Source organism: Panthera onca, chromosome D3 (genome assembly GCF_046562875.1).
Source record: "Panthera onca isolate mPanOnc1 chromosome D3, mPanOnc1 haplotype 2, whole genome shotgun sequence".
In the NCBI taxonomy this organism is placed as follows: Eukaryota; Metazoa; Chordata; class Mammalia; order Carnivora; family Felidae; genus Panthera; species Panthera onca.
The window spans coordinates 43,695,394-43,721,020 of NC_138350.1; the positions used below are offsets into that span (position 1 = coordinate 43,695,394).

Sequence of the window (25,627 nt, forward strand, 5' to 3'; positions counted from 1 at the left end):
TAATGAAAGCATAAAACATCATTTTTATCATCATAAAGCCCATGAATATATAAACATCAGTCTCTTTGTTTAGAGATAAAATTTAAAAGCAAAACAATAAAATCAGTTATATACAATGATTCTTACTGCATTGGGTATCATTGCTAGTGTCAATTTTGTATTGTAGGAGAAGGAACAGCAGTTTCTAGTCTGTCTTAACTTGTTTTCAGAAAAGGTTAGGTCCAAAATATTGTCTTTTAAGTGAGAACTGGAGTTAAATAGCCAATTTCCTAAGTATTCTTTATCACCTGACCTTGCAGATTGTCCTCATTGATTCCAAATTAAGTTCTAAAAAGTTATGTGCTTACCTTGTGACCAGCGCTTTGTTAGGTTCAGAGCAACTGTGAAATTTTAAAAATTACCATTTTGACTGTAATGTCAGTAGGGGACAAGCTGCTTTAACAGATGTTCTAATGTGGAGAGTGGTTGCAATAATCTCTCCTCTCCCTACTTTTGATTTGTATGTAAAATCTACTATTCCATCAGTCAGGGTCTGGTTCAAGTATTATTAAGTATTATTAATAATAAACCTAATAGGGCACTTGGGTGGCTCAGTCAGTTAAGCGTCCGACTTCAACTCAGGTCATGATCTCATGGTTCGTGGATTCAAACCCCGCATCAGGCTCTGTGCTGACAGTTCAGAGCCTGAATCCTGCTTTGGATTCTGTGTCTCCCTCTCTCTCTGTCCTTCCCCCACTAGTGCTCAGTCTCTCTCTCTCTCTCGAAAATGAATAAACATTAAAAAAAATAAACCTAATAATGGGGTACCTGGGTGGCTCAGTAGGTTGGCATCTGACTCTTAATTATGGCACAGGTCATGATCTCATGGTTTCGAGCCCCGTGTAGGGCTCTGTGTTGACAGCAGGGAACCTGCTTGGGATCCTCTCTGTCCCTCTCTCTACCCCTTCCCTGCTCATTTTCTCCCTTTCTCTCTCTCTCTCTCTCTCAAAAATAAATTTAAAAAAGAAAAATAAACCTAATATGAGGCAGTCACTGTGTTGCCCCAGGGGATAAAATGGAGAGTAAAGAAGATATGTTTCCTGTCTTCACTGTATTTACAGATTGCTAGGGGAAAGCCAATAAGTAAAGAAGCTGTTAAAACTAAGTGTGACAACATCCATATACACTAGTGACTTCTTTCTTTAACTTTTAGTAACTCCTAGAATTCCAGTCTTTTCCAAACTATAGGTTACAACCCATTAGTGGGTCTTAAAAGTGCATTTTTAGAGTAATTTTTAAAAAGTAATAAAAAAAATGTATGCACAAAAGTAGAGAGAATAATATAGTAAACCCAGTACACTTATCCCCCAGATTTAAGAATTAATAAGATTTTCATTTTCTTACTTTCATTTTAAAAAAGAAAACGGGAGGGGTACCTGAGTGGCTCAGTCGGTAGAGCGTGTGACTCACATCTCAGGGTCATGAGTTCAAGCCCCATGTTGGGCATGAAGCCTACTTGGAAAAAAAAATGAAAATGGGGTAGTTAAAAGGATGAGATAGACCAGACTAGAACTGGATAGGCTACAATATATGAGTGTATCACACTATGAATATTGTACATAGTAAGAGAAACTATTGTTCCATAAAATTGTGTGTGTATTTACTGAATTTAAGATATAAAAAAATGGGGGCACCGGGGTGGCTCAGTTGGTTAAGCGTCCAACTCTTGATTTTGGCTCAGGTCATGATTTCATGGTTTGTGGGTTTGAGCCCCACATTGGGCTCTGTGCTGACAGCACAGAGCCTGCTTGGGATTCTCTGTCTCCCTCTCTCTCTGCTCCTCCACCCCCCTCCCCCCAAATAAATAAACATTAAAAAAAAAGTTCTTATAAAAAAGATATAAAAAATGAATGGGATTCTGTGAAAAAGAAAAAAAGGAAAGGAAAATGACGTATCCATTTGTATTCCTATTGTGAGTACAGTGCTGTGTAAGAAGGCTCTGGATAAATGTTTGGTAATGACAACAAGCAACAGAAACATGAGGAGCTAGCTAGACGAAAATTACATATGTATAAAGTTAACTGTTTTTTTTTTTTTTTTTCATAAAGTTAACTTTTTAAAACAGGGAGCTGGCTTATAAGGTAGTATTTTCATTCTTATACACTATTACTCAACTAGTGTTGACTAAGAACTTACTCTGTTTCAGGCAATATGCTAAGTGGTTGGGATGCAGAAACAAATACAGCACAGCACTTCTTTCTCAGAAAGAAGTTGTTTGGAGAGTTGTTTGCTGTTGTTTGGAGAGATAGCTGGAGAGAATAGTCTATCCTCCACGTAAAAGAATCAACACCTGAAAATGCTCATCTCATTATAACTAACACACACATACAGGTCTGTATAGCTGTGTTTAATTTTTGTTTTATACTAATGAGATCATACCATACATATGAAGCAACAAATTGTTTTTCATTAGATAATGTATCAGAAATATCTTTATAAATAAGTACATATAGGGGCACCTGGGTGGCTCAGTCAGTTGAGCATCTGACTTCGGCTTAGGTCAAGATCTCACAGCTTGTGAGTTCGAGCCCCACATTGGACTCTGTGCTGACGGCTCAGAGCCTGGAGCCTGCCTCGGATTCTGTGTCTCCCTCTCTCTCTGCCCCTCCCCTGCTCACGCTGTCTCTCTCTCCTTCAAAAATAAATAAACATTAAAAAAAATTAAAAAAAAATAAGTGCATATAGTGCTATCTCCTTCTTTTCCATGGTTATGTAAGGGTGAATGTCATAATTTACTCATTTCCCACTAAATAGGTTGTTATTCTAAGTGTGTAGGCTGCAATGAACCTGTATCTTTACATACCCTTGCTGGCTTTTCTATAGGATAGATTCTTCAAATTGGGATTTCTAGATGTTTGCCTGTCTTTTAATGCTGTCAAAATGTTTTGCCTTCCAAGAAGTTGCTTATTTACATACCTGTCAACTATTTGAATAAGTATTTCCCCATACTATTACCAACACTATATATTATTAATCCTGTATGTTATTAAATTTGTAATCTCAAGGTCATGAATCTCTTTGTTTTTAAATTTTGCATTTCCTAAACTATTAGTGGGATTGTCCACCTTTTAAAAAATAAATTTATTGGCTATTATTCTGTGAGTGTCCTTTGTATATCCTTTGCCCATTTTTCTATCACGTGTTTCATTACCAATTTTTAAGAGTTCCTTAGCTTTTTGTGATACTAACCTAGTGTGTATTGCAAGTGTTTTTCTCTGTCATTTGTATTCTAATTTTGTTCATGGTGGTTTATGTAGAACTGAAGTTTTCCTTTTCTTTTTTTAAAATGCTTATTTATTTTGAGATAGAGAGTGAGTAGGGGAAGGGGAGAGAGAGAGAGAGAGAGAGAGAGAGAGAGAGAGAAAATCCCAAGCAGGTTCTGTGCTGTCGGCACAAGGCCTGACGTGGGGCTTGATCCCACAACCCTGGGATCATGACCTGAGGTGAAATCAAGAGTCAGATGCTCAACTGACTGAGCCACCCGGGCTCCCCATAGAACTGAAGTTTTCATGTTTCATGTAATCATATCTGTCACTTCTTTTCATGTGGGTTCTGATTTTTATATTTTGCTTCAGAAGGACCTCTCCACTCTAAAATAATAAAAATAGGGGCACCTGAGTGGCCCAGTCAGGTTAAGCCACTGACTCTTGATTTTGGCTCAGGTCATGATTTCATGGTTTGTGAGACTGAGCCCTTTGCAGTCAGCACAGAGCCTGCTTGGGATTCTCTCTCCCTCTCTCTCTGCCCCTCCCACACTCACATGTGCTCTCTCTCTCTCTTGAAATAAATAAATTAAAAATAAAATAAAATAATAAAAATAACCTCCCATGTTTTCATCTAATACTTTTATGGAATTAAAAAATGTTTAACTCTTTAATCTAGCTGGAATTAATTTTTGTATGTAGAGGGAGGTAAGGAGGTACCTCCCCAATTCTAGCACTGGCCAATGGGTAGACAATTTTCTTGATATAATTTGTTTAAAATTTAGAAGAAAGCTCTGAAAGGCAGGATCAGTTCCACATGAACCATACAGACTGAAAGAAATTATTACTATTGAATCAGAATATATGTTGTACAGACAAACAAAGCTCTGGTATTATCAGTGCTATCATCCTAGACGCAGTTATAAGGGAGTCTACAAGTACATTATCAGGAACTCTCCAAAAAGTGGCATTTCTAGGAAACAACTTTGTGTTAGTATGCTTGTTTGTACATGGTTCATTTAATGTGATACTTGGGCAAATAGGTGGAAATAGTAAAAAACAAAAACAAAAACAAAAAACAAAACCCAAAAAACCAGAAAAGATATTGAATGGTATGGAGGCTATCACTCTGGGCTGGCTAGCCCAACAATCATTTCTAATCCCCTCTCCCTTGCTTGCCTACACTGCAAATGGAAAAGTTGACATACTTGATTTCCCACCTTCCTTCTCAACCAGGATGGCCATGTGACACAGTTCCAGCCAATGGTTATAAGTGCAAGTCTTATATCTGATATGTCTGGCCCCATCCTTCCCACTTTTCCTTCTCTGAACACACAAACCTGATGGCTGAACTGCAGCAGACATCCTGTGTTCTGAGAAACTGGTCCCTCTGCTAAGGATGGAGAGGAGGCAGAAAAAGCCTGAGTCCTTGATGACACCAGTAACACACCAGCCCTGGTCTACCTGAAGACGTTTAATTATGCAAGATAGTTAAATATCATAATTCCTAAGTCACTGTTAGACAAGTTTCCCGAAGCTAAAAGTATTTTTAATTAGTACAAATGATGTGAACCCCATATTCTGGGAACAGTGAAACAAAACAGTTTTAATATTTCTTACTAATGCATTCATGAAATTATCATAAATTAATTTCTAGGGATTATTTTTTTATAAAGACTTACAAAGAAACAATTTAAAATGATAGAATTTATTTTAATATATTGATATATATGTATGCACATATACTATTTTAAAAATAAGCATGTAAAGTATAATTGTTATAAAACATAAGTCAGCCTTAATTTAATATTATCAGAGTAAAAGAGCACGTATAGAAGTCAATATAACATTTTTGCATCTGCCTTTCAAAGTTAGAATACACAAAAGATTTAGCACATTGTATTTTATCTTATTTCAGTCTTCACATTATCATCATTGGGTATAAATACCCTTAGGAATGTGCCAACTTATAACTTACATTCAAATAACCCAAATCTCTTAACAGTTATTAAAGTACCATTAAATCACCTAAAATGAGTCATCTAAAAAAATACTGGCCTAAATTAAAACCCTGAGGAATTAAAATCTTTTTACACAATAGTTTTGGTTAAGTGCGATTCCATGTTTGACTACTTTATTTAAGGTCATACTTGGTAAGGCATAGTAAAAATAAAATCTACATAAGTTACAGTCTAAATCTATATTTCATTTCTTTCTACAAAGTTGTTTTGTTTCCCCAAAAAAGTTTTTGCAAGTCATTCTGGACCTCTTCACTACCTGCTGGCATATCTGCTTTATATACAGTAGTTAAGATTTGTGCACTAAGCTGAGCTGCCTTTACATGGTAGTTCAGACAAAATGCACCTAAACAACTACATGCTAGAGAGTTCATGTCCATGCTCCACCATGGCCTGAACAAACTGCTTGAAGACTCGATCCATGTAAGTGGACTGCCTTGGCCAGATTCCCTCCAGAAAACCAATATGGCCTCCATAAGAAGTAAGGACCAAAGCAACATTAGGGTTTTGCTTGGCAGTTTCAATTGGAATAGCTTGGGGAAAAAAAAAAAGATAAGGGAAGGGGGGAGGTAAGAGAAGGAAAGGAGAAAGGAAAATATATAATTATTACTGGTTCCTGTTAGGAATAGTGCATGCTTTTATCATTTCTAATCATTATAAACTGAAACACCATTACATAAATAAATATTTGTAATTAGTACAGCTAATGGAATAAGTCTACTTTATATCAACCATCTACATTCTTTTTCTTTTTTAATTTTCTAAATATTTATTTATTTTTGAGGGGGGGAGGGGCAGAGAGAGAGGGAGACACCGAATCTGAAGCAGGCTCCAGGGCTTCAAGCTATCAGCACAGAGCCTGACACAGGGCTTGAACTCATGAACCATGAGATCATGACCTGAGCCAAAGTCTTAACTGACTGAGCCACCCACGCTCCCCACAGCCATATGCATTCTTATAACAGATCATGTTTACAGTTACGTACTGAACCATCATTTTTGGAAGAATCAATCCAAGTGTTTAATCATAACATAAAAGTATAAAAAGGCCTAGTCTTGTTTTGAGAAATTAAAGTAAGGTAATGCAAGGAATGGTGAATACTTACATTATGCTATAAGATTCCCACTTAGGTATTACACCAGGAAAAACAAAAAAGCAATAACAATCTTCTCACCTTTGTAAGAGTTATAAATTCATTATGTATGACTTTGGTTAATTTTACATGAAGTTAGATTCCTGAGGGGCCAATACAATTGTTGGCAATATTAAGGACTCAAAATTAAACAACGATTTATGTAGTAAAAATATATACAGATAGCAAAAAAGAGTGGAATAAAATATTCCCAAGTGATAACAGTGTTTATATTTGGGTGGTTAAACGTTGGTGATTTTTCTTTTTCTTCCTTGTCTGAGTTTCTATTCATAGTAAGGAGAAAGAAAAATTTTATTTTGAAAATATAGTTGCAATATTTAAATAATTCACTCGCAATGACAATCTTTTCATATACTCTACAAAATCTATTAAAGGATGTGAATTAAAGTTGTTTTATTCTTATTTCTTTCTCCCACACTTGGAGTTCAGTAAACTGTTTTGATTTAAGATCTATAGTGAATCACTACCTGGCATAAGAAGTGTTTTAATTTCAGATACTGCTAAATCTTATCTCCTTAATTAAGGTAACGTGGTTGTTGCAGTATTTAGACCTTCATATCTTGGGTAGAGTCTTAAAGGTAAATTAGCTAATTAAAGGTAAGATCTCCCTACCCCCATACCCTTCTAATGAAGGAAAGGAAGCTGACACACTCTAGGAGAACTGAGACCCTTCCAAGGGTCTTGCTGCTGTGCCCAAACTGCCTGTTCAGATGATGCTCTGTTTGACCTTCACAACACTCCCTGAAGAATAAACTTAGAGACTCTAAATCAAGGCCTGGCAAGCCAAGCCCTTGCCCAAAGGGGTTCTGAACTCTTATCCTTAGCCGGCCCCACCTAAAGAAGAGTACTTCCTATCTTGGGATAAGGTGTGTGAGCTTAAGGGGAGGGGCAGGTGAAATGACATACTATTTTTGTTTTTCCTTTTTCACCTCACATTAAAGGCTTCAATTTAGAATGCTTCATTTGCCTCTGATGAAATTATTATGAGCTCCAATTTCACACTCTGGATACACTCAGGAATTTATAACACCGATAGTTACAGACATACCAGAAGAACAAAAGGCTGTGCCACGTTTGAGTCATGTGAAAGATGCTGGCTGCCTGCGCTCTCAGAATGCAGACAATTGTCTCCTATTTCAATGTGGCAAGACTATCTTAAGGGCTTGGGAAAGAATAGGAAATGATGAGTTTAAATTTCAATCAAATGGGGCAGGTTAAAATGCTGGGAAGTTTTTGTTGGTAAAAGAAGGGTCTGTGAAATATTAAAAAAGAAGGAGAAATAGTAGACTTTCTTAATCCAATGAATATAGGCTAAATAACCACCATGCAATTCAACTAATACTAAAGTTCACTGTTTCATTTCTTGGTATGTGGTGAAAGGCCAAAAAGTTCCAGCCATCTAAAATTACTTGTGATTAATCATAAATCACATATAAAAATGACATCTCCTGCAGAGATGATAGGTAATTTTTATTTTTATACACTTTGGGGATTTTCTGAAATTTTGACACTACACATGTGCTGTGTTTGTAATCAGATTAATTTTTTTTTTTTTAATGAAGTACTTGGGAATATGTTTTTAAAGTGTTTAGGGGAGAAATGAGAACAAAAATGTATAAAAAGCTTTGTGAAATTTCATTAGAAAAAAATTAGAGATTGAGTCTACTGATCCTTATGATGACTTCTAATCATCTTGTATTGCTTCAGTATACCAGCCCATGCATATATATCTTTGCTACCAAATGCATATTTCTTTTTAATTTTTTTAATGTTTTATTTATTTTTGAGACAGAGACAGAGCATGAACAGGGGAGGGGCAGCGAGAGGGAGACACAGAATCCAAAGCAGGCTCCAGGCTCTGAGCTGTCAGCACAGAGCCTGATGCGGGGCTCGAACTCACAAACTGTGAGATCATGACCTGAGCCGAAGTTGGACACTTAACTGACTGAGCCACCCAGGCGCCCCCCAAATTCCATATTTCTTAAATTAAGAGGGCAAGAAAGTTGATTTGGGCATAATTTTTTTTATACGGTATCCAGGGGGAAAACAAAGACTGTTTCTTTTCAGATGGGACCGAATGTGCTACACTCATTGAGATATTCAAGGATGTCATGTTTATAAGGTCTCAAGTTTTCTTCCAGGTTAAAAGGGGGAAAAAATGTCAGTCTTCTGCTTAAGAAGCTCAGGAAGAAAAGCCAAGTGATGACAATAGACTTGTAAGGCAAAGAGTTCGAGCCCCACGTCAGGCTCTGTGCTGACAGCTCAGAGCCTGGAGCCTGCTTCGGATTCTGTGTCTCTCCCTCTCTGCCCTGCCCCTGCTCATGCTCATGCTCTGTCTCTGTCTCTCAATAATAAATACATGTTAAAAAAAAAAAAATTACAGAGGAACAAGTTATAAAAAATGAGAACAAGCAAAATGTTTCAGTCATAATTGATTCTAAACCTCTCACAATTAACTAGATAAGCGTCTGTGAAACTTTTTAAAGTGATCTCAGAAATTTAGATATAAATTATGAGTATTTAGTAATTTTTTTCTATTCCAGTGGAAAACATTTTATATGTCTGATATTTTACTTCTCATTACTGTATTTTCTTAAAGAGAACAGTGTTTTAAAACCGTTAATTCAGGGGTGCCTGGGTGGCTAAGTCAGCTGAGCATCCAGTTTCGGCTCAGGTCATGATCTTATGGTTCACAGGTTTGAGCTCCGCATCAGACTCGATGCTGTCAGCACAGAGCCTCCTTCGGATCCTCAGTCCTCATCTCTCTCTGCCCTTCCCTGCCCTGGCGTGCATGTGCCTTCTCCCTGTCTCCCTCAAAAATAATTAAAATTTAAAAAGAACCCAGTTAATTCATGTCAAAATGTATACAAACAAGTTAATTTTACCATGACTTGGTGAGAAAACATCATCCACAGAATTCAGACACAACACTGGAATTCCTACTGATTTTAGTCTACGATTAGGGCTGGCGTCAGTATAATAATCATCAATTGTTCGGTATCCAAACATGACTGAAGTGAATCTCTTATCAAACTCTCTAATGGATTTAGCCTGAAAAATAAAAACAGATTATTTCTACTCCTGGAATCCAAAGAGGAAATAAAAATATTAAATAAAGTTTCTCTCCTACCTTCATGACATGATCCATGTCGATTTGTTTTACAAACATATGCCGGTGCCTGCAACAAAATAATTTTAAAGGTAAAAAATTAAGGTAAAAAAAATTGAGGATATTGCTATCTCAATCAGACCTAAAATACAAAATAATAAATAACAAAACAGTCTAACACTGTTTTATGTTAGGGCACAAAGTTGGTACTCAGTAACTATTTACTTAATCAGACTTAAGTACATTGATATTTATCCTAAAGACATTTTTTAAGAGTACTTTTTTCTTTACTGAAAGATATTATAACTAGTTTTGTAATAATAAATGTAAATATCGTTTCATAACAACTTGTACCTACACACTGTTGCTGTTAAATCAATTTGGCCAAAAAGGCCTTACTTAAGCCAGAAGCTTTGAATTGGATAAACCACTTGAAGACATTATTTTTAAGTTGCTATATTGAAAATTAAAAGTTATATTTTGTGTGATTATTTTTTAACTGGTGGTCATTTTTCTTTCTTTTTAAACATATTTTATTTATTTATTTATTTATTTAATTTTAAGTAAGCTCTACACCCACTGTGGGGCTTGAACTCATGACCCTGAGAACAAGAGTCGCATGCTCTACCGACTGAGCCAGCCAGGCAAACCTAAATAGTGATCATTTTTCTTATATAACTGATACTTTAATTCAGATCATTCACTTTTCTTACTACTGTGCCCCATTTCAGTGATGAGTAATTAGTGATCTAATTTTTAAATATTTTAATCAATATTTTATACTCAACATCTGTAATTTAATAAGTAGGTTAAGTTTAATCCAATGTTTAATGTCAACTTTTGGGATAGCTATGGTTTTCAAGAAGTCATGTACCAATTAACTATACTTTTTATTTAGCATTTATATTACATTGATCAATTCACCTAAAAATAGATGGTAATAGTCATCAAAATAGAAACAGAGACACCTCTGTTCTTTGTTATCACACCAATTTAAATGTTAGAAGATACACAAACAATTCCAGAAAAACTAATGCAAACATAGTATTCTGATAATCTTAAGAAATGTGTGGGCTGAGAGTATCCAAGTGCATTTTCCTAAGCTTCTAAAACATATCATGTTTGCAAGCATGTGCTTAAGAAACTACATTATTCAGCACTAATAACACTTAATAACATTGCTTACTACCTAGGAAAGAATTCGGTACTGATAAGATTGCAACAGGTAGAAGAACTAGGGAAACAGAGTATAATGTTACTCAACACATTCAATGCTAATGCTTTTAGTCCTTTAGAATAATTTAGAACAGTGATCTTCAAAGTGGGGACACATACCCTACAGGTTGTACAAGACAGTGCACTGGGATACAGAAAGAAAACATTACAACTTTTACCTATATTTTTAGCTTATACTTAAAATATTTATTTTTTGTATATATTTATAACAAAGAATATTTGGGTTAGTAAATGCATATAATGCAAACATAAATATACAAGTATTAGCAGTGTTATATTTTACAACTTTTTTCTGTTGGGGCATGTAATCCAAAAAGTTTGAAGATGTCAGATGTTAAAAGATGACTCACTTATTAACTGAAGACTGGAGGCAGGTTGTCAAATAGTAATTAAAAAGCAGCCAGTTGAGTGGTTTCTCCAACGACTCAGAGCAAGCAAAAGTATTCCAACCAACTGAAAAAGTTGCAGCTGCCTTCAATGGAGTTTTTGGCCCAATTTTGCCTAAGTAATTCAAAAGCAGCATACTAAAATGGGGAGAAACAGGAAACTTAGTGATGAATTTGTTGTATCTCTCCAGACATCTAATTTCTTTTTTTTAAAGCTTAATTTAATTTATTTTGAGAGACAGAGAACAAGCGGGGGAGGGGCAAAGAAAGAGGGAGACAGAATCCTGAGCAGGCTTGCACTATCAGCGCATTGGCCGACAGGGGGCCTGAACTCACAAACTGTGAGATGGTGACCTGAGCTGAAGTCAAGAATCGGACACTTAATCGACTGAGCTACCCAGGTGCTCCCAACAGAATGTTTCTAATGTCCAGGCCACATAGATTATCAAAATGATATTGATAACAAAATGATAATGATAATGATTAAAAATATACAAATCTTTGGACCTCAGTCTCTAGGTGAATGTTTAGTTTTAGTATGTGAGGGGTGTTTCAGGCAAACTTTTCTATAATTAGCCACACAGTAAATATTTTAGGCCTTCCTGGCCAGTCTCTGTCACAAATACCCAACTCTATGATTGTATTGCAAAAGCAGCTGTAGACAATATATAGGTGAATGGACATGGCTGTGCTCCAACAAAACATTCTGCATGGATGAAATTTAAATAAATTTCACGTAATTTTCACATGACATGAACTATTCTTCTTTTGTTTTTTTTTTTCAATCATCTAAAAATATAATAACCATTCTTAGCTCTTGGACTGTACAAAAACAGACAGATTGCCAGATCTGACCTGCGAGCCATGGTTTGCCAACCCTTGGCATAGATGAGAGAGCAAGAAGGAGTGGTTTTTCAGATGTGGCTGCACATTGGAATCACCTGTGGAGCTTTCAGAACTATTACAGATGTCTGGGTTTAACCCTGGAGATTGTGAGTAATGGGTCTGTGTGGGCATCCTGGTTGCCTCTGAGCCCTTGCCCTCTAAAGTAAGTCTCGAAAGGGCTTCCTAGTGTAGAGTTAGACTTTCTGAGTTATGGAAGAGCTTTTGGCCCCCAAATCACTTATTTTCTCTTCCTACTCTTTCCTATTCTTTGTCCTTATCTATCACACATTTTCCACTTTTCCTTTGATTCCATCAATTTTCCCAATTTTAATCTAGTTCTATTTTGGTAAAAGGAACGAGAATGGGGTTTAATCTAACACTAATGTCAGAAATCGAAGTTTACCATTGCCAACTAAAAAAGGGACGATAGCCTAAATTCTGCTTCTCATTGTATTTTCCATTCTTTATTTCTCTAATTGCCGAGGTTGTGAAATAGGAGAAATGGGTAAAAATTGTCTCATTCTCTTTCCCAAACCAACTGGCTTGCAGAGTGAGTGTGATGAGGTTTTAAATCAAAAGTGGAGATTTTTGTTTTGCTTTTGCAAATGACTCTTCATAATGACTGTACTCCTAAAATAATAATAATAATAATAATAATAATAATAAGATGATGATGATGATGATGATGACTGTACTCCTGGTATAAGGTTCTATGGTTCACTAAGTCATTTAAAGAATAATGTTTACTCTTCTGTGAAGGGTTCATTCTAGGTTCTTAGTTTTGGTGGCCCTATTCTTTGTTTTGAAGTCAGAGAGTGCCTGCATGTCAGTAAGATAATGGGCAAATTGGAAGGGTTGGAAGGGAAGCTCTCAGGAGTAGGAAGGATCGGTAGTATTCATGACCAAGTAGGGGGGGATACTCCTTGGCTATTATTCAAGAGCAAAATAATACCAAGATGTTACTCCAAAACAGTTTGTTTTACTTTGACAGAAAAAGGACTCCATTTTTTCACCAAAAGAAAAGAGACAGAGAGAGAGAGACAGAGAGAGAGAGAGAGAGAGAGACAGAGAGAGAGAGAAAAGAATCCAGAATTAAGAGATTAAGAGGCATATCAACCCCAATTATGGACCTTATCTGGTTCTTAACTCAAACTGTAAAACCAACCAACCAAAAGTCGAAGAAATGTGACACTGACAAAATATTTGACTTGATGATTTTTAGAAACTGTTAGTTTTGTTCAGGTCTGATACCAGTGTGTGTGTGTGCTTTAAAGAGAAATCACCTTTTAGAAATTACCTACTGAAATATTTATAAATGATATAAATCTCATGATAGATGAGATTTATTTAAGATAATCAGAATTGGGGAGGAATGGAGGGTAAGACTGATTAACAAGATTATCTGTGAGTTGATAATTATTGAAGCTGTATGAAGAAGGTTGATTATTATTGAAACCAGCTTATTAGTATATATGGGAGATCATTATTCTCTTCACTTTTATCTGAATTTTAAATACATTCTTTAAAGCTTGTTTATCATCTCATTGGGAGACTGAAACTTGACTGGGTCTAGAATGACATGGATTCCTTGGCTAGACTCAGTTCTGGCTTAAATCCCCTACTGGGTCACAGGCATCACAGGTATGGGGATTAATCCAGTCTACAAGGGCACTGGACGTTAGGATCTTCAACAGACTACATTTTTGTCTGTTGCATTTCCAAAAGAAAAAAAAATGTGTCAAGCTGTAAAACATCCTCAAGTGGTAAGCCCACTTGGGAACGTGTCACAGTGCTAGGCAACTAGAAAGGGTGCTTCCTTCAAACAATTTACAAGACATTAATATTCAATCAGCTGCAAAGGCTAATGGTCAAGTTCTGCCTTCAGGCACTGAGGCTTCAAAGGGACATGAATAGGCATTTCCCAGGAGCTTCTGAATAAAGAATCTGGGCCTGTTTATATAAGGTCTGGCCTTTAAAAAGTCAAGAATTTATATGATTAAGGGAAAAAGTTCAGCTGGCACCCTGTCCTCTATGGCTCACATTATGGAGCAAAGGAAAGAGAAGTACACTGAGCACAATTCACAGATTCTGCCTGGATTTTCTGCACTGATTCAGATTTCTTCCTTTTTAGTAGGTCAAGTCAGACCTTCCATGCTAATGTAAGAAATGTATTCTTTTCTTCTTAGTTTTATGTTTTTCAGAATCTAAAAAGCTGTGGTTACAGACCATTTTTCGGAATCTATCATTTGTAAAGCCTATTCATTTTCAGGTAAATATACTCCTAAGATGTCCTGAAAATTGAAATGGCAGATAAATCAATGACAAAATTAAGAAAAAAATACACTTTCTATCTCATGTGTTTGCTGATTTAAAAAAGCACTTCTGGACAAGAGCTTAGGGAATCTAAGCATGGTAAAATGCCAGATAATTAAAATTTTGCCAGATTATTAAGTTCATAATCACTAGAACAAAAAAAGATAAACAATTATTAGTGGAAATGAGTAAACATGGCATAAATGTTCCAAATAATCCTCAATGTAACTGCAAGAAGCACAAATTATAATATTCATATGCTTAAAATAGCAGCTGGAGTAGGGTTAACAATAAAACTTCATAGTTTCTAGGAGAGCATTCCAGGGTAGGTCCATCTGCCCAGCAACAAAACAAAACAAACAAAAACACCACACCTGGAGAAAAACAGTTTTGAAGGTCTCTTCAGCTGGAGAGAGCAAGAAGTGATTACTTCTATGACTGGAATGATGAAAGTCAGACTACAAGGTCAGCTTCCTGTGTGGTGCTGGAGGACGCACTTACAAGGACGGCTGGGAGTACATTAGGGAATCTGAAGGTCAACATGGCAGCTGTCGAGTGATGGGAATCAACATCATGGGATTCCAATAAGCCTTCAGGCTCACAAAATCCTAGTATCCCAAGGAGATACTTGTATCCTTTTCACCACAGAAACTGGTTGCCAAGGAAAAATTAAAAGTCACCTGAATTAATTACTTCATTCATTCAACCATACATGGTGAAATAAGACAAAAATAATCAAACATTTATTTTAAAATGCCTATGTAGTTTATAGAGTTCTGAAAGAAGCAGTCTGTAAGTCCACTTCTCTCTCATTTTATTTTATTAAAAACATTTTTTTAAATTTTATTTATTTTGAGAGAGGCAGAGTGAGTACAAGTGGGGGAGGGAGAGAGAGCGAGGGAGAGAGAATCCCAAGCAGGCTTCATGGTCTCAGCACAGAGCTTGGCATGGGGTTTGAACTCGTGAAACTGAGATCATGACCTGAGCTGAAACCAAAAGTTGGAGCTTAACCAAATGAGCCACCCCTGTCAGACATTTTAGAAAGGAAAAACCTTACCCTCCCATTGAAACCCCTGCTGCCAGGAAAGGAGCAGAAGGGTACAGACTGTGCACGTGGTGAATAACTGTCTCCAAGTCTTCAGTGTTAGCACAACAGTAAGTCCTTGGTGTCTGTAAGCAGAGACAGGTAAAGCACAAAATTTAAAATTATGAGGCTAATGATTTGCATAATGCAGAAATGTAAAAAGATCAAGAAGACATAAGCATGAGAAAATAACCTTTGTTTGCACATACTATGAAAAATAATAATTTATCATATTCATATCTTGCAGTTCACACATATTCCATACAAAGTCAACACGATCTGAGTTGGCACTGACCAGAAGACTTTGGTCATGCAAGGAAGGCTTGACAAAAATAGGGCAAGACTGATACAAATACCTTAAATAGAATACACAGTACCAAACTCAAATGTGTCTCCTATTTAACAAGAACAGGATCAATTTAGAAAGAAACAGTGAAAAGTTACACTTTTATTTTGAAAAAAAAAAAAAAAATTATGCCTGACAAAACCAAAGTAATTGATTAATTAAAAAAACAAGCAAACAAAAGAGACTTTACAATAATGCCACGAAAATTTTTAATTGTGGCTGCTTTCTAACTGGGGGACTGTTTTTTTTTTTTTTTTTTACATTTGTTTTCAATGTTTATTTACTTTTGAGAGACAGAGAGACAGAGCATGAGCAGGGAAGGGGTAGAGAAAGAGGGAGACAGAGAGCTGAAGCAGGCTCCAGGCTCTGAGCTGTCAGCACAGAGCCCGACGTGGGGTTCAAACTCACGAATCGCGAGATCATGACTGAAGTCGGGTGCTTAACCAACTGAGCTACCCAGGTGCCTCGGGAACTGCTTTCTTTATCCTGAGTGTTGTCTACCAGTGAGTGAGTGTGGTTTTCTGGCACTGCCTTCACTCTCGATAAAGGAATGTCCAGTTGGATTTATTAAATATGTTGTTTTACAATAATATATCCATATAGCACCAGCTGCACTACACTGCAACGAACACTTAAAATGTTATATTATGTAAAGGTGATTATGCCTCAATACATGATGCATTGAAACAAATGTTTTTCATGTGAACTTCATCAATAAGGGCTCTGTTTCCGGCAGGAAAGCTTCACAAATGCTTTGTCTGAGCTGTGGGAGGAGAGGGCAGTCCTCTCTGTAGAATAAATGAGAATGTGTATATGAATATGTGTGTGTATATGTGAGACCAAATAACTAGAAATTGAATAACATGGAGAGGAATCTGGTAACATTGCTTTAATAAAAACAGTTACCTGTACCATCCTGACTCTACTATTCCAATAAACCATGATCGGAATAGGAAGGCTATGTTCGCTCAGCATTCAATTGTTAATGAGAAGCCTGAGAAAGCCACAGTTTTTAATGATTCCTCCAACTAATCTCAAGCCTAAAACACTACACATTGCCTACTATCATCTTTCTGAGGTCTGCAAATATGAAACTCTCCAAACAAGAGAGTTAACCTAACAAGATTTACAATGGTGAACAATTATTAAATAATTAAATTTGTGTCTACAAAACCCTGAGGAAGGGGAACGTGGGTGGCTCAGTCAGTTAGGCTTCTGATTTCAGTTCAGGTCATGATCTCACAGTTTGTGGGTTTGAGCCCTGCGTCAAGCTCTGTGCTGACAGCTCAGAGCCTGGAGCCTGCTTCAGATTCTGTGTCTCCCTCGCTCTCTGCCCCTCGCCCGCTTGTGCTCTCTCTTTCTCTCTCAAAAATAAACATTAAAAAATTATTTAAAAAACAAAACAAAACAAAACCCTGAGAAAGTTCCCTTATTATGTCTATTTTATACAGGAAACTGAGTTGAGAGAAGTTAAATGACTCCTGGTATACCTTATCAGCTAATCGAGATACTTTATTTATTTATGTAAATCATAAATATATCAGCTAAGCTGAAATACTTTATTTATTTATGTAAAAAAAAATTCTTTGTAACATGTATTTATTTTTGAGAGAGACAGTACACGAGCAGGGAAGGGCCAGAGAGAGAGAGAGGGAGACACAGAATCTGAAGCAGGTTCCAGGCTCTGAGCTGTCAGTACAGAGCCCAATGCAGGGCTTGAAGTCACAGACCATGAGATCATGACCTAAGCCAAAGTCAGGCGCTTAACCGACTGAGCCACCCAAGCACCCCTAAGATGAGATACTTTAAAAAATATTTTGATTTAAATGCATTTGTAAAATCTAAATGGAATAATATCTACTACCATGCTCATTCATAGTGACTGCACAATTTGTCACAAGAATTTAGGTGAAGAAATCCTTCCTTGGTATTTTTATTACATATGAGTCTATTCCTGCAGAGCTCGAACCCACGGACCACGAGATCATGACCTGAGCTGAAGTCAGACGCTTAACCTACTCAGCCATCCAGGCGCCCCTTAACATTTTTTTTTTTTTTTTTTTTTTTTAGAGAGAAAGTGTGACTGTGCTTGAGTAGAGGACAGGAAGAGGGAGAGAGAGGAAGAAGGTGAGGGAGAGAGAGGGAGAAATTTAAGCAAGCTCCATGCTCAGTGCAGAGCCCAATGTGGGGCTTGATCCCATAACTGTGAGATCACGACTTGAGCTGAAATCAAAAGTTGGACACTTAACCAACTGAGCTACCCAGGTGCCCCCTAACTTCCCATTTTAAAAATAAATGACACCTATATTTTCCTAGTTAAAACTGTCGGTGGCAATGCCTTCTCCCTCTCCCTTAATCTTATAGCCAGTAAACTGCCAAATCCTCTAGTTTCTTCCTCCTCAGTGTCTTTTGCAGGAAATGCCAGAAACCCCTTCTTTCCACTCTACTAAAGGCCTGGTATATTAGATTCCCTTAGAAGACCCCTGAAACAAGATGTGAGTGCAAGCAATTTATTTGGAAGGTGGTAGCAGGGAGCACCAGTAGAGGAGTGAAGTGTGTCAGGGAAGGTAGGAAGTCAATAAAGCATATGTGACCAAACAATTTGTGGCTGTGGGCAACAGGGACCCAATCCTCTGAGGCACTTTGGCAGACTGTGTGAATGTGGTTCAAAATTATCCAAATGAGTGGTGAGATAGCTGGGATCCACTAGTTCCCTTCAGCCACTGGTTGAAGGCTGCTCCTGGAGGCTGTTAACTCCTGGTTGGCCCGGAGTACAGTCCAGCAGGCTCCAGTAGCTAGAGAGGCCCCAGTCAAAGAGATGTGAGTGCTTTCAGGTAGAAGCCATCAGGTAGCCGTGCATGGGAATGGTTAAGTGCCATAAAGGTGAGGATGTGACAAAGGTATGGTACCTGCTGTCTTGGCTGCCAGGACTTTCCACCTCTCACTGGAACTGCCGCAGTAACCTCTTCACTAGTTAACTCCCAGTCTTTCCTCATAACCATCCATTATCATATATCCCACTCACTGATGGATTAATCTTCCTAAAGCGCATTTCTAGCTCTAATCATGACAGTATTTTTGCTTAAAATTCTTCATTAGCTTTCCACTGATGACTGACTGAAGGACAAATTCTTCTGCCATGTGTTCAAGGCCCTCCACAATATGTCAAGCTGCTTTTCCAGCTCTGTTTTTTCCTATTTCTTCACAGGTACAAATTCAGGTCAGTGAGACACCACTATTGTCTTGTTGCTGGCCTCATATTATCCTTACTACCTGCATGAACTTCATCTGCCAAGTGTCCTTCACTGTCAAGGCATGAAATCATGAGTTGATTAAATGTCAGAGAAAAGGAAAGACTCGGCCCCTGGTCTCCAATGACCTCACAGCCGTTCCCAATTCTACCCCTAATTGTCTCAGCCAGTCTGCTCCTGGTCCGTACTATTACTATCTTACTCGCCTCTATCTCTGACAGTCAAGAAAATACTTGTCCAAACCGAACTGAAATACACAGGACTGAAAAATGAAAAGACCTGATGAGTAACTTCTGATATGCAAAACTATGTGGTTATATCACAAGACCTTTTGCTACTTGATGGTTCCAATTGGAATTATCATTTCCCTTCTTTTGTCACAGGACTTGAGTCTCACTAAAGAAAAGATTCATCCAGGGTACATAGCAAAGACACTAAGGGGGCCAATACATTGAATCGGCAGGGCTGGCAGACATTTCCTTCAGGTCTAAAAATATAACTAGCGGCTTTTTAGACAAAACGTTAGTTAATTCTCAGTTGCTAGGGCTACTAATGCAACCAGCAACTAATCCTATTGCAGTAATTCCTGTCTTTTTCCATGCTTCCAGAACAGAGGTAAAGTAAGCCATATCTAATGAGAAAAGGGATTAAGGGAGACCTCACAGGATTCAGCTGGATGGTGAAAACTCCTTTCACATGTGGATGTGAAAGGTTTTCTGGAAAAGTGAAGAAAATCTATAGATAACCTTCCAGCAGATGTTCAGGCATAAATATTTTATAAGTTGTAATAACTTGAAATAATTACAAACCAAGATTTTTCAACTGCTGGTATGATCACAGAGAAACAATAGTAATTTGTTTAATGGCTTTTAGAGGTTAGTTTTAACAAGTCATTAAAGAGAATAATGAAGTAAAATGAATTCTTAATTATTCACACGTAACAGATGGGAAAAGAATAAAGCATATATTTTGTATTTATCTATGGACTACATATAATCTATCCTTAATCAACTTCCAAAAAATAGACAACTGAGTTCTCCCTAACCTGCAGGAGAATTTTCCTGTCCTGGTTTAGAAGTCATTTGTTTTAAAATACAAATTTCATTTAAAAATGGGTTTTTTTTTCTGGTCTAGAAACGAATTAAAATTCACCCTGTTAATCAGGTAGCCTGACTCTCCCTAGCTATTCTGGGAGGAGATTAATTTGCTAATCTGCAGTAGAAGCCATAACCCAGGACCCTTTCCTCAGTGCTGGAGCTGCCACACATCCAATACTGAGCTGGCCAGCTGAGACTTTAGTTTTCCGTCTAGTAAAATGAAAACTGAGACAGATATTTAAATGTCTTTTAAAAAACCATTTCACTTTTGGCTGGGCAATGAGCTCATAAGTGTAGGTAGCGTGCTACATGGGGGCAAGTCTTTTGCTCAAACCACAGGGTTTCTGGCCCAATGAGTGGAGTTTGATAGTAATACTTGCTAAAAGTAGGAAAAAAAAATCATTTTAATTCCACTTTTATTTATTGTAATGTCTGATAATAATCAGGAGCTTAGAATACTTCATTTCACAGCCTTCCTCTCTCAAGTATTTCCTCTCCTGTACTAAAATATCGGACAAGATGTTGCTTAAAGGAACTCTGTAACTCTTATATGCATGTAGGCCCCCAGAAGAAATAATCCTTCCATAAGAGTACTAATCATGTTTTTTTTTTTTTTTTTTTTTTTTTAAACTAGGCTCTGCACCCAGTGCAGAGCCCAATGTGGGGCTTGAACTCACAACCCTGAGATCAAGACCCGAGCTGATACCAAGAGTCAGACACCTAACTGACTGAGCCACCCAGGTGCTTCTAATCATGCTTCTTAACTGATCTCTGCAGCATGTTTTTGTTGTTGCTGCTGTTTTGTTTTCATTCCATCCACCCTGGGATGAGTACCTAGTCATTTGCTAAAATTGTCGTTAGGAAAATTGATTTTATTTTTGGAAGATGCATTTGTTAAGTAAGGAGTCAGAGAAAACAACAGTATGCGTACATAAATCAAACCAGCACTTTAATGAATAGTCACTTTACCTAGTCACTGATAGACATATAAAATGACCAAGTGTCTAAAAGTGCCTGGGCTTGGATCCTTTCTTGAAATAACTCGCCACAAAACAAAGGGCTCCAGGAAATCTCCTGGCCACCTCTGAGGTCAAGATAGCCTACGTGCCACATTCCCACTAATGTTCTACATGGCTACATGCATATGCAGTCATGCTACACAGTTACACCAATAAATGACCACAGTTTTGATAGTGGCTTAAAGCAGATCAGCCAGGTGGACAGGAGTTACCTTCGGTCCAAACTCCTAAGAAGCAAGACCCATGCCCGCCCTGCCCTGTCTGGGTTTGCTGCCACCGTCCAGCAGTTTGCAGTCCTGCCTGTACTTTAGACTCATTGGGGAATGTTAAGACAAATCACAGACACTTGGACTCCACCCCAGACCAAATGAATCAGAATCTTGGAGGGGAGGATGGGGTCCAGGGATCAGTAGTTTCTTAAGGCTTCCCAGAGGACTCTAATGTGCAGCCAGGGCTGAGAACCAACTGCAAAGAGCAGGAGAATAAAGAAAAAGGGTGAGAGCAGAAAAATAAAGAAATAGGGTGAGAGCTGAGCCAAGAGAGGAGGAGGCTGCAGTGACAAGAATGATAAAATGATCTAGAGCGACTTGGGAAGAAGGAAATCTAGTGCTACGGGGATTCTTTGCAGTGCACAGGGAAGTGCTGTCAAACATCGCATATCTTATAGGATCACCTGGCACATATTAAGCATTCAATAAATGGTGGCTATTAAATTACTGTTATTATTCCTAGAAATTCTTTAACTATTTAAACTTTTTTTTTTTTTTTTTTTTTTGAGAGAGAGAGCACGCATGTGAGCAGGGGAGAGAGAGAGAGAGAATCTTTTTTTAAAAAATTTTTTTAATGTTTATTTATTTTTGAGACAGAGACAGAGTGTGAGCAGGGGAGGGGCAGAGAGAGAAGGAGACAGAATCTGAAGCTGGCTCCAGGCTCTGAGTTGTCAGTACAGAGCTCGATGTGGAACTTGAACTCACGAACGATGAGATCATGACCTGAGCCGAAGTAGGATGCTTAACCGACTGAGCCACCCAGGCGCCCAGAGAGAGAGAGAGAATCTTAAGCAGGCTCTATGCTGAGCATGGAGCCTAACTTGGGGCTGGATCCCATGACTCTGGGATCATGACCTGAGCCAAACTCAAGTGTCAGATGCTCAACCAACTGAGCCACCTAGTTAAACATTATTTTTCTTTATTTGAAAAATTGTTTAACTACAGAGAATTGTACAATCCTTTGTGTACCTACCACTTACAACAGTTGGTATTGCTGAATTGGACCTATCAACGTGAGGAAAAAATTCTAAAGGATTCAACGCATTCATCCCACATCTGGCTGAGATGAGTCTTCTTGTTCTGACTGGGGTGGAGGATGGAGAGAGAGGTTATTTTTGGAGCATTTAGGAAAGAGCAGACTTGGATGGGACACAATGGAGTTTAGCAGGAAGGTACTGAGTACAGGAAAGGCAGAGTCTGAAGGTATGAGTCTGACAACTGAACTGTGTCCTAACCAGCCCTGCCCTATATGTTCCTCCTCCATCAGACCATAGGAAGGTCCTTACTCCCTTCTGAATGCCTCCTTCAGAAAACAGGGCTCAGGAGGGGAGAGAGCCTTACATCCCTCCCATCCCATTAGCCTCCATGAAAAGCAAAGGTGGCAAAGCTCAGTAGGAAACAAGAGCAGATTTCTCTAGATCTGAGCCCTTAATAAACCACCCATTATCTGATGTTGAGGTAGGAACCCTCTCGTTGAAAACTCCTTTTATCTCTAACCTCAGATTTTCAGGCTGACTTGACTTAAAGTCAGTGCTGAGAGGCAAAGACTTCCAACAAACAGCCTGAGTTCCTGCCCTGAGACCACTAATCAGTTTTATGACCTCAGGCCTGTCACCCCACTTTTCCAGAGGTGTGCTCATTTTAAAAATGAGCTTTTCAGGATTAGAGGATCTCTGAAGCAAAGCTGCTCAAAGTGCCAGGCCGGGATGAGATAAGTGCTGGTGTCAGAATGTAAAATAAGCACACTGCTTCTCTCACCAAGAGTATTGCTAGGAGGAAAAAAAAAATCGGCTCACTTCCGCAGTGTGTTTGGAACTGAAGGTGGTTTACATTCTGTCGCAGTCCCTTGTCTTGTCAGGGGCTGGTATCAGAACATTTGAGAAATGGAATTCATCCACAAAACTACACTTTGAGCAGAACCTGCTTTAAAGTATCTTCCAGCTTCTGCTCCCCGCCATTGGCTCTTCCTTACCTGCAGAGTGAGCTTTAACTTGAACTGGAAAGTGCCCAAAGGCTTTTTTCAAGCTTTATGAGACAAGATTCACATGCAATACAATTCACCTACTTAAAATGTAGGGGCTTCCTGACTGGTTGGCTGGAAGAGTGGAAGAGCGTGCAGCTCTTGACCTCAGGGTCATACATTCGAGCCCCACATTAGGTATAGAGATTACTTAAATAAACTAAATAAATAAATAGTACAATTCATGGGTTTTAGTATATTCAGAGCTGTTCAAATACCATCACAATTTCAGAACATGTTTATCACCCCAAAAAGAAACCCTCTACCATTAGCAGTCACCTTCCCTCCCCCAGCTCTAGGCAACCACTAATATACTGTGTCTCTACTGATTTGCCTATTCTTAATATTTTATATAAATGGGATATACAACATGTGATTTTGTGTGACAAGCTCCTTTCACTTTGCGTAATGTTCTCAAGGTTCATCCATGTTACAGCATGTATAAGTACTTCATTCTTTTTTCAATGCTGACCAATATCTAGTGATATGGATATACCACATTTGCCTTACCCATTTGTCCAGCGACGGGCATCTGGGTTCTTTCTACATTTTGGTTAACATGAATAATGCTGCTATAAATATTCACGTACAAGTTACTATGTGAACATATATTTTCATTTCTCTTGGTTATATACATAGGAGTGGAATTGCTGCATCATATGGTAATTCTATGTTTAACTTTTTGAGAAAGTACCAGACTATTTTCCAAGGTGGCTGTTTTCCTATTGTGCCTAGAGACACAGAAGTCTGTATGACCCATAAAGCAAAAAATGGGGCCACTATATAGCTTTCAACAAACTCAATTTTGGCTTTGTAAATTATCATTCCTAAACTAAAATGGAAACATAATATTTCATAAAGTAATTACAAATACTAGGGAGTTTGTGGACAACTTGGATTCCTGGATTCTTATCCTTGAAAATCCATCTGCAAAGAGCAAGAAAAGGTACTATCTACTTCAGGGGCTCCAAGAACCCTGCAGGAATATCTGAATCACAATCTACTGAGACTAGGACTCTCTGTCTTCTATAGCCAGCAGCCCCAGGGAGGACAATGTGCAGGCTTGTCATTTCCTAGTGAGCAAGGCTTTTGCCTTTTCTAGAACCCTACAATGTGTAATTAGAAATGAGGACAACATGGTAGTGGAAAATTTCTTTCTCATTCTCCTCTGGAGGAGTCATAGTAATCCCTATGAATTCTAAGTATATCACCAACATATTTCGGCAAACTTTTCCTCTTGCCTTTCTTCCACTCCTGGCAGAACTGCTTACTCTAAATTCCATTTCACCTTTGCTAGCTCTTTTGGGCTAATTTCAGTTAGAGACAGTGCCTGTTTGATCTTTGCTGATTCATCTTTTGTTCTTTTTTATGCCTATAGGAAGTTCTTACTTACTCTGGGTCTGAGCTACATTAAATCCTTTCTGGAACAAGGTGAGGTGTAAGTATACACAGAGTTCCTCTAGTCTGAAACAGAAATTGCTCATAGATCTAAGGCAGAAATAAGGATTATCAAGGGATCTTATTTAGATCCCTTGATCTAAATAAAGCTAGCTCTAATAATCAATATTGGCATCTTGTTTTTGTGATCCATTAGGGTACAAAAGGTATATATTAAATTATAATTAATTTACTCCCTTGAATTTCTTTTTTTTTAATATTTAAATTTTTTTTAACATTTATTCATTTTTGAGAGCGAGACAGAGCACGAGTGGGGGAGGGGCAGAGAGAGTGGGAGACACAGAATCAGAAGCAGGCTCCAGGGTCTGAGCTGTCAGCACGGAGCCCTAACGCAGGGCTCGAACTCACAGATTGTGAGATCATGACCTGAGCTGAAGTCGGATACTTAACCAACTCAGGCACCCAGGCGCGCCCCTTAAATTTCTTTTTTTTAAAGCAGTTGTTTTAAAGCATATAATTGTAGCTGTATTTTGGTTATTTTACATCTTTATTCTTTTTTTTTTTTTTAGTTTATTTACTTTGAGAGAGTGCACGTGCGCACGCGCAAGCGCTGAGGAGGGTCCTGGGGCTTGAACTCACAACCCTGATATCATGACCTGAGCCAAAATCTGGAGTAGCACATTTAACTGACTGAGCCACCCAGGCGCCCCTTTATTCTTTCTAAAATTAGATTACATTAGCCTTTGTGATACAAATATTTGCTGGAGGTACTATTTGATCAGAATTCAACCTAGTATTCT

At 37.9% G+C, this 25,627-nt stretch overlaps 1 protein-coding gene across 1 annotated transcript in view; it reads right to left on the reverse strand.

Moving 5' to 3' along the window:
- Positions 1-4,934: 4,934 nt before the first annotated feature.
- ABHD3 (abhydrolase domain containing 3, phospholipase) overlaps positions 4,935-25,627 on the reverse strand; it is a 38,383-nt gene continuing 17,690 nt past the window's right edge. The window contains exons 5-9 of the mRNA XM_060613425.2: positions 15,401-15,513; positions 11,110-11,283; positions 9,545-9,593; positions 9,300-9,465; positions 4,935-5,793 (exon numbers count right to left, since the gene is read on the reverse strand). Of these exons, the coding sequence (XP_060469408.1) occupies positions 5,615-5,793; positions 9,300-9,465; positions 9,545-9,593; positions 11,110-11,283; positions 15,401-15,513 (681 nt within the window). The 3' untranslated portion in view covers positions 4,935-5,614. The remainder of the gene's footprint in view (positions 5,794-9,299; positions 9,466-9,544; positions 9,594-11,109; positions 11,284-15,400; positions 15,514-25,627) is intronic.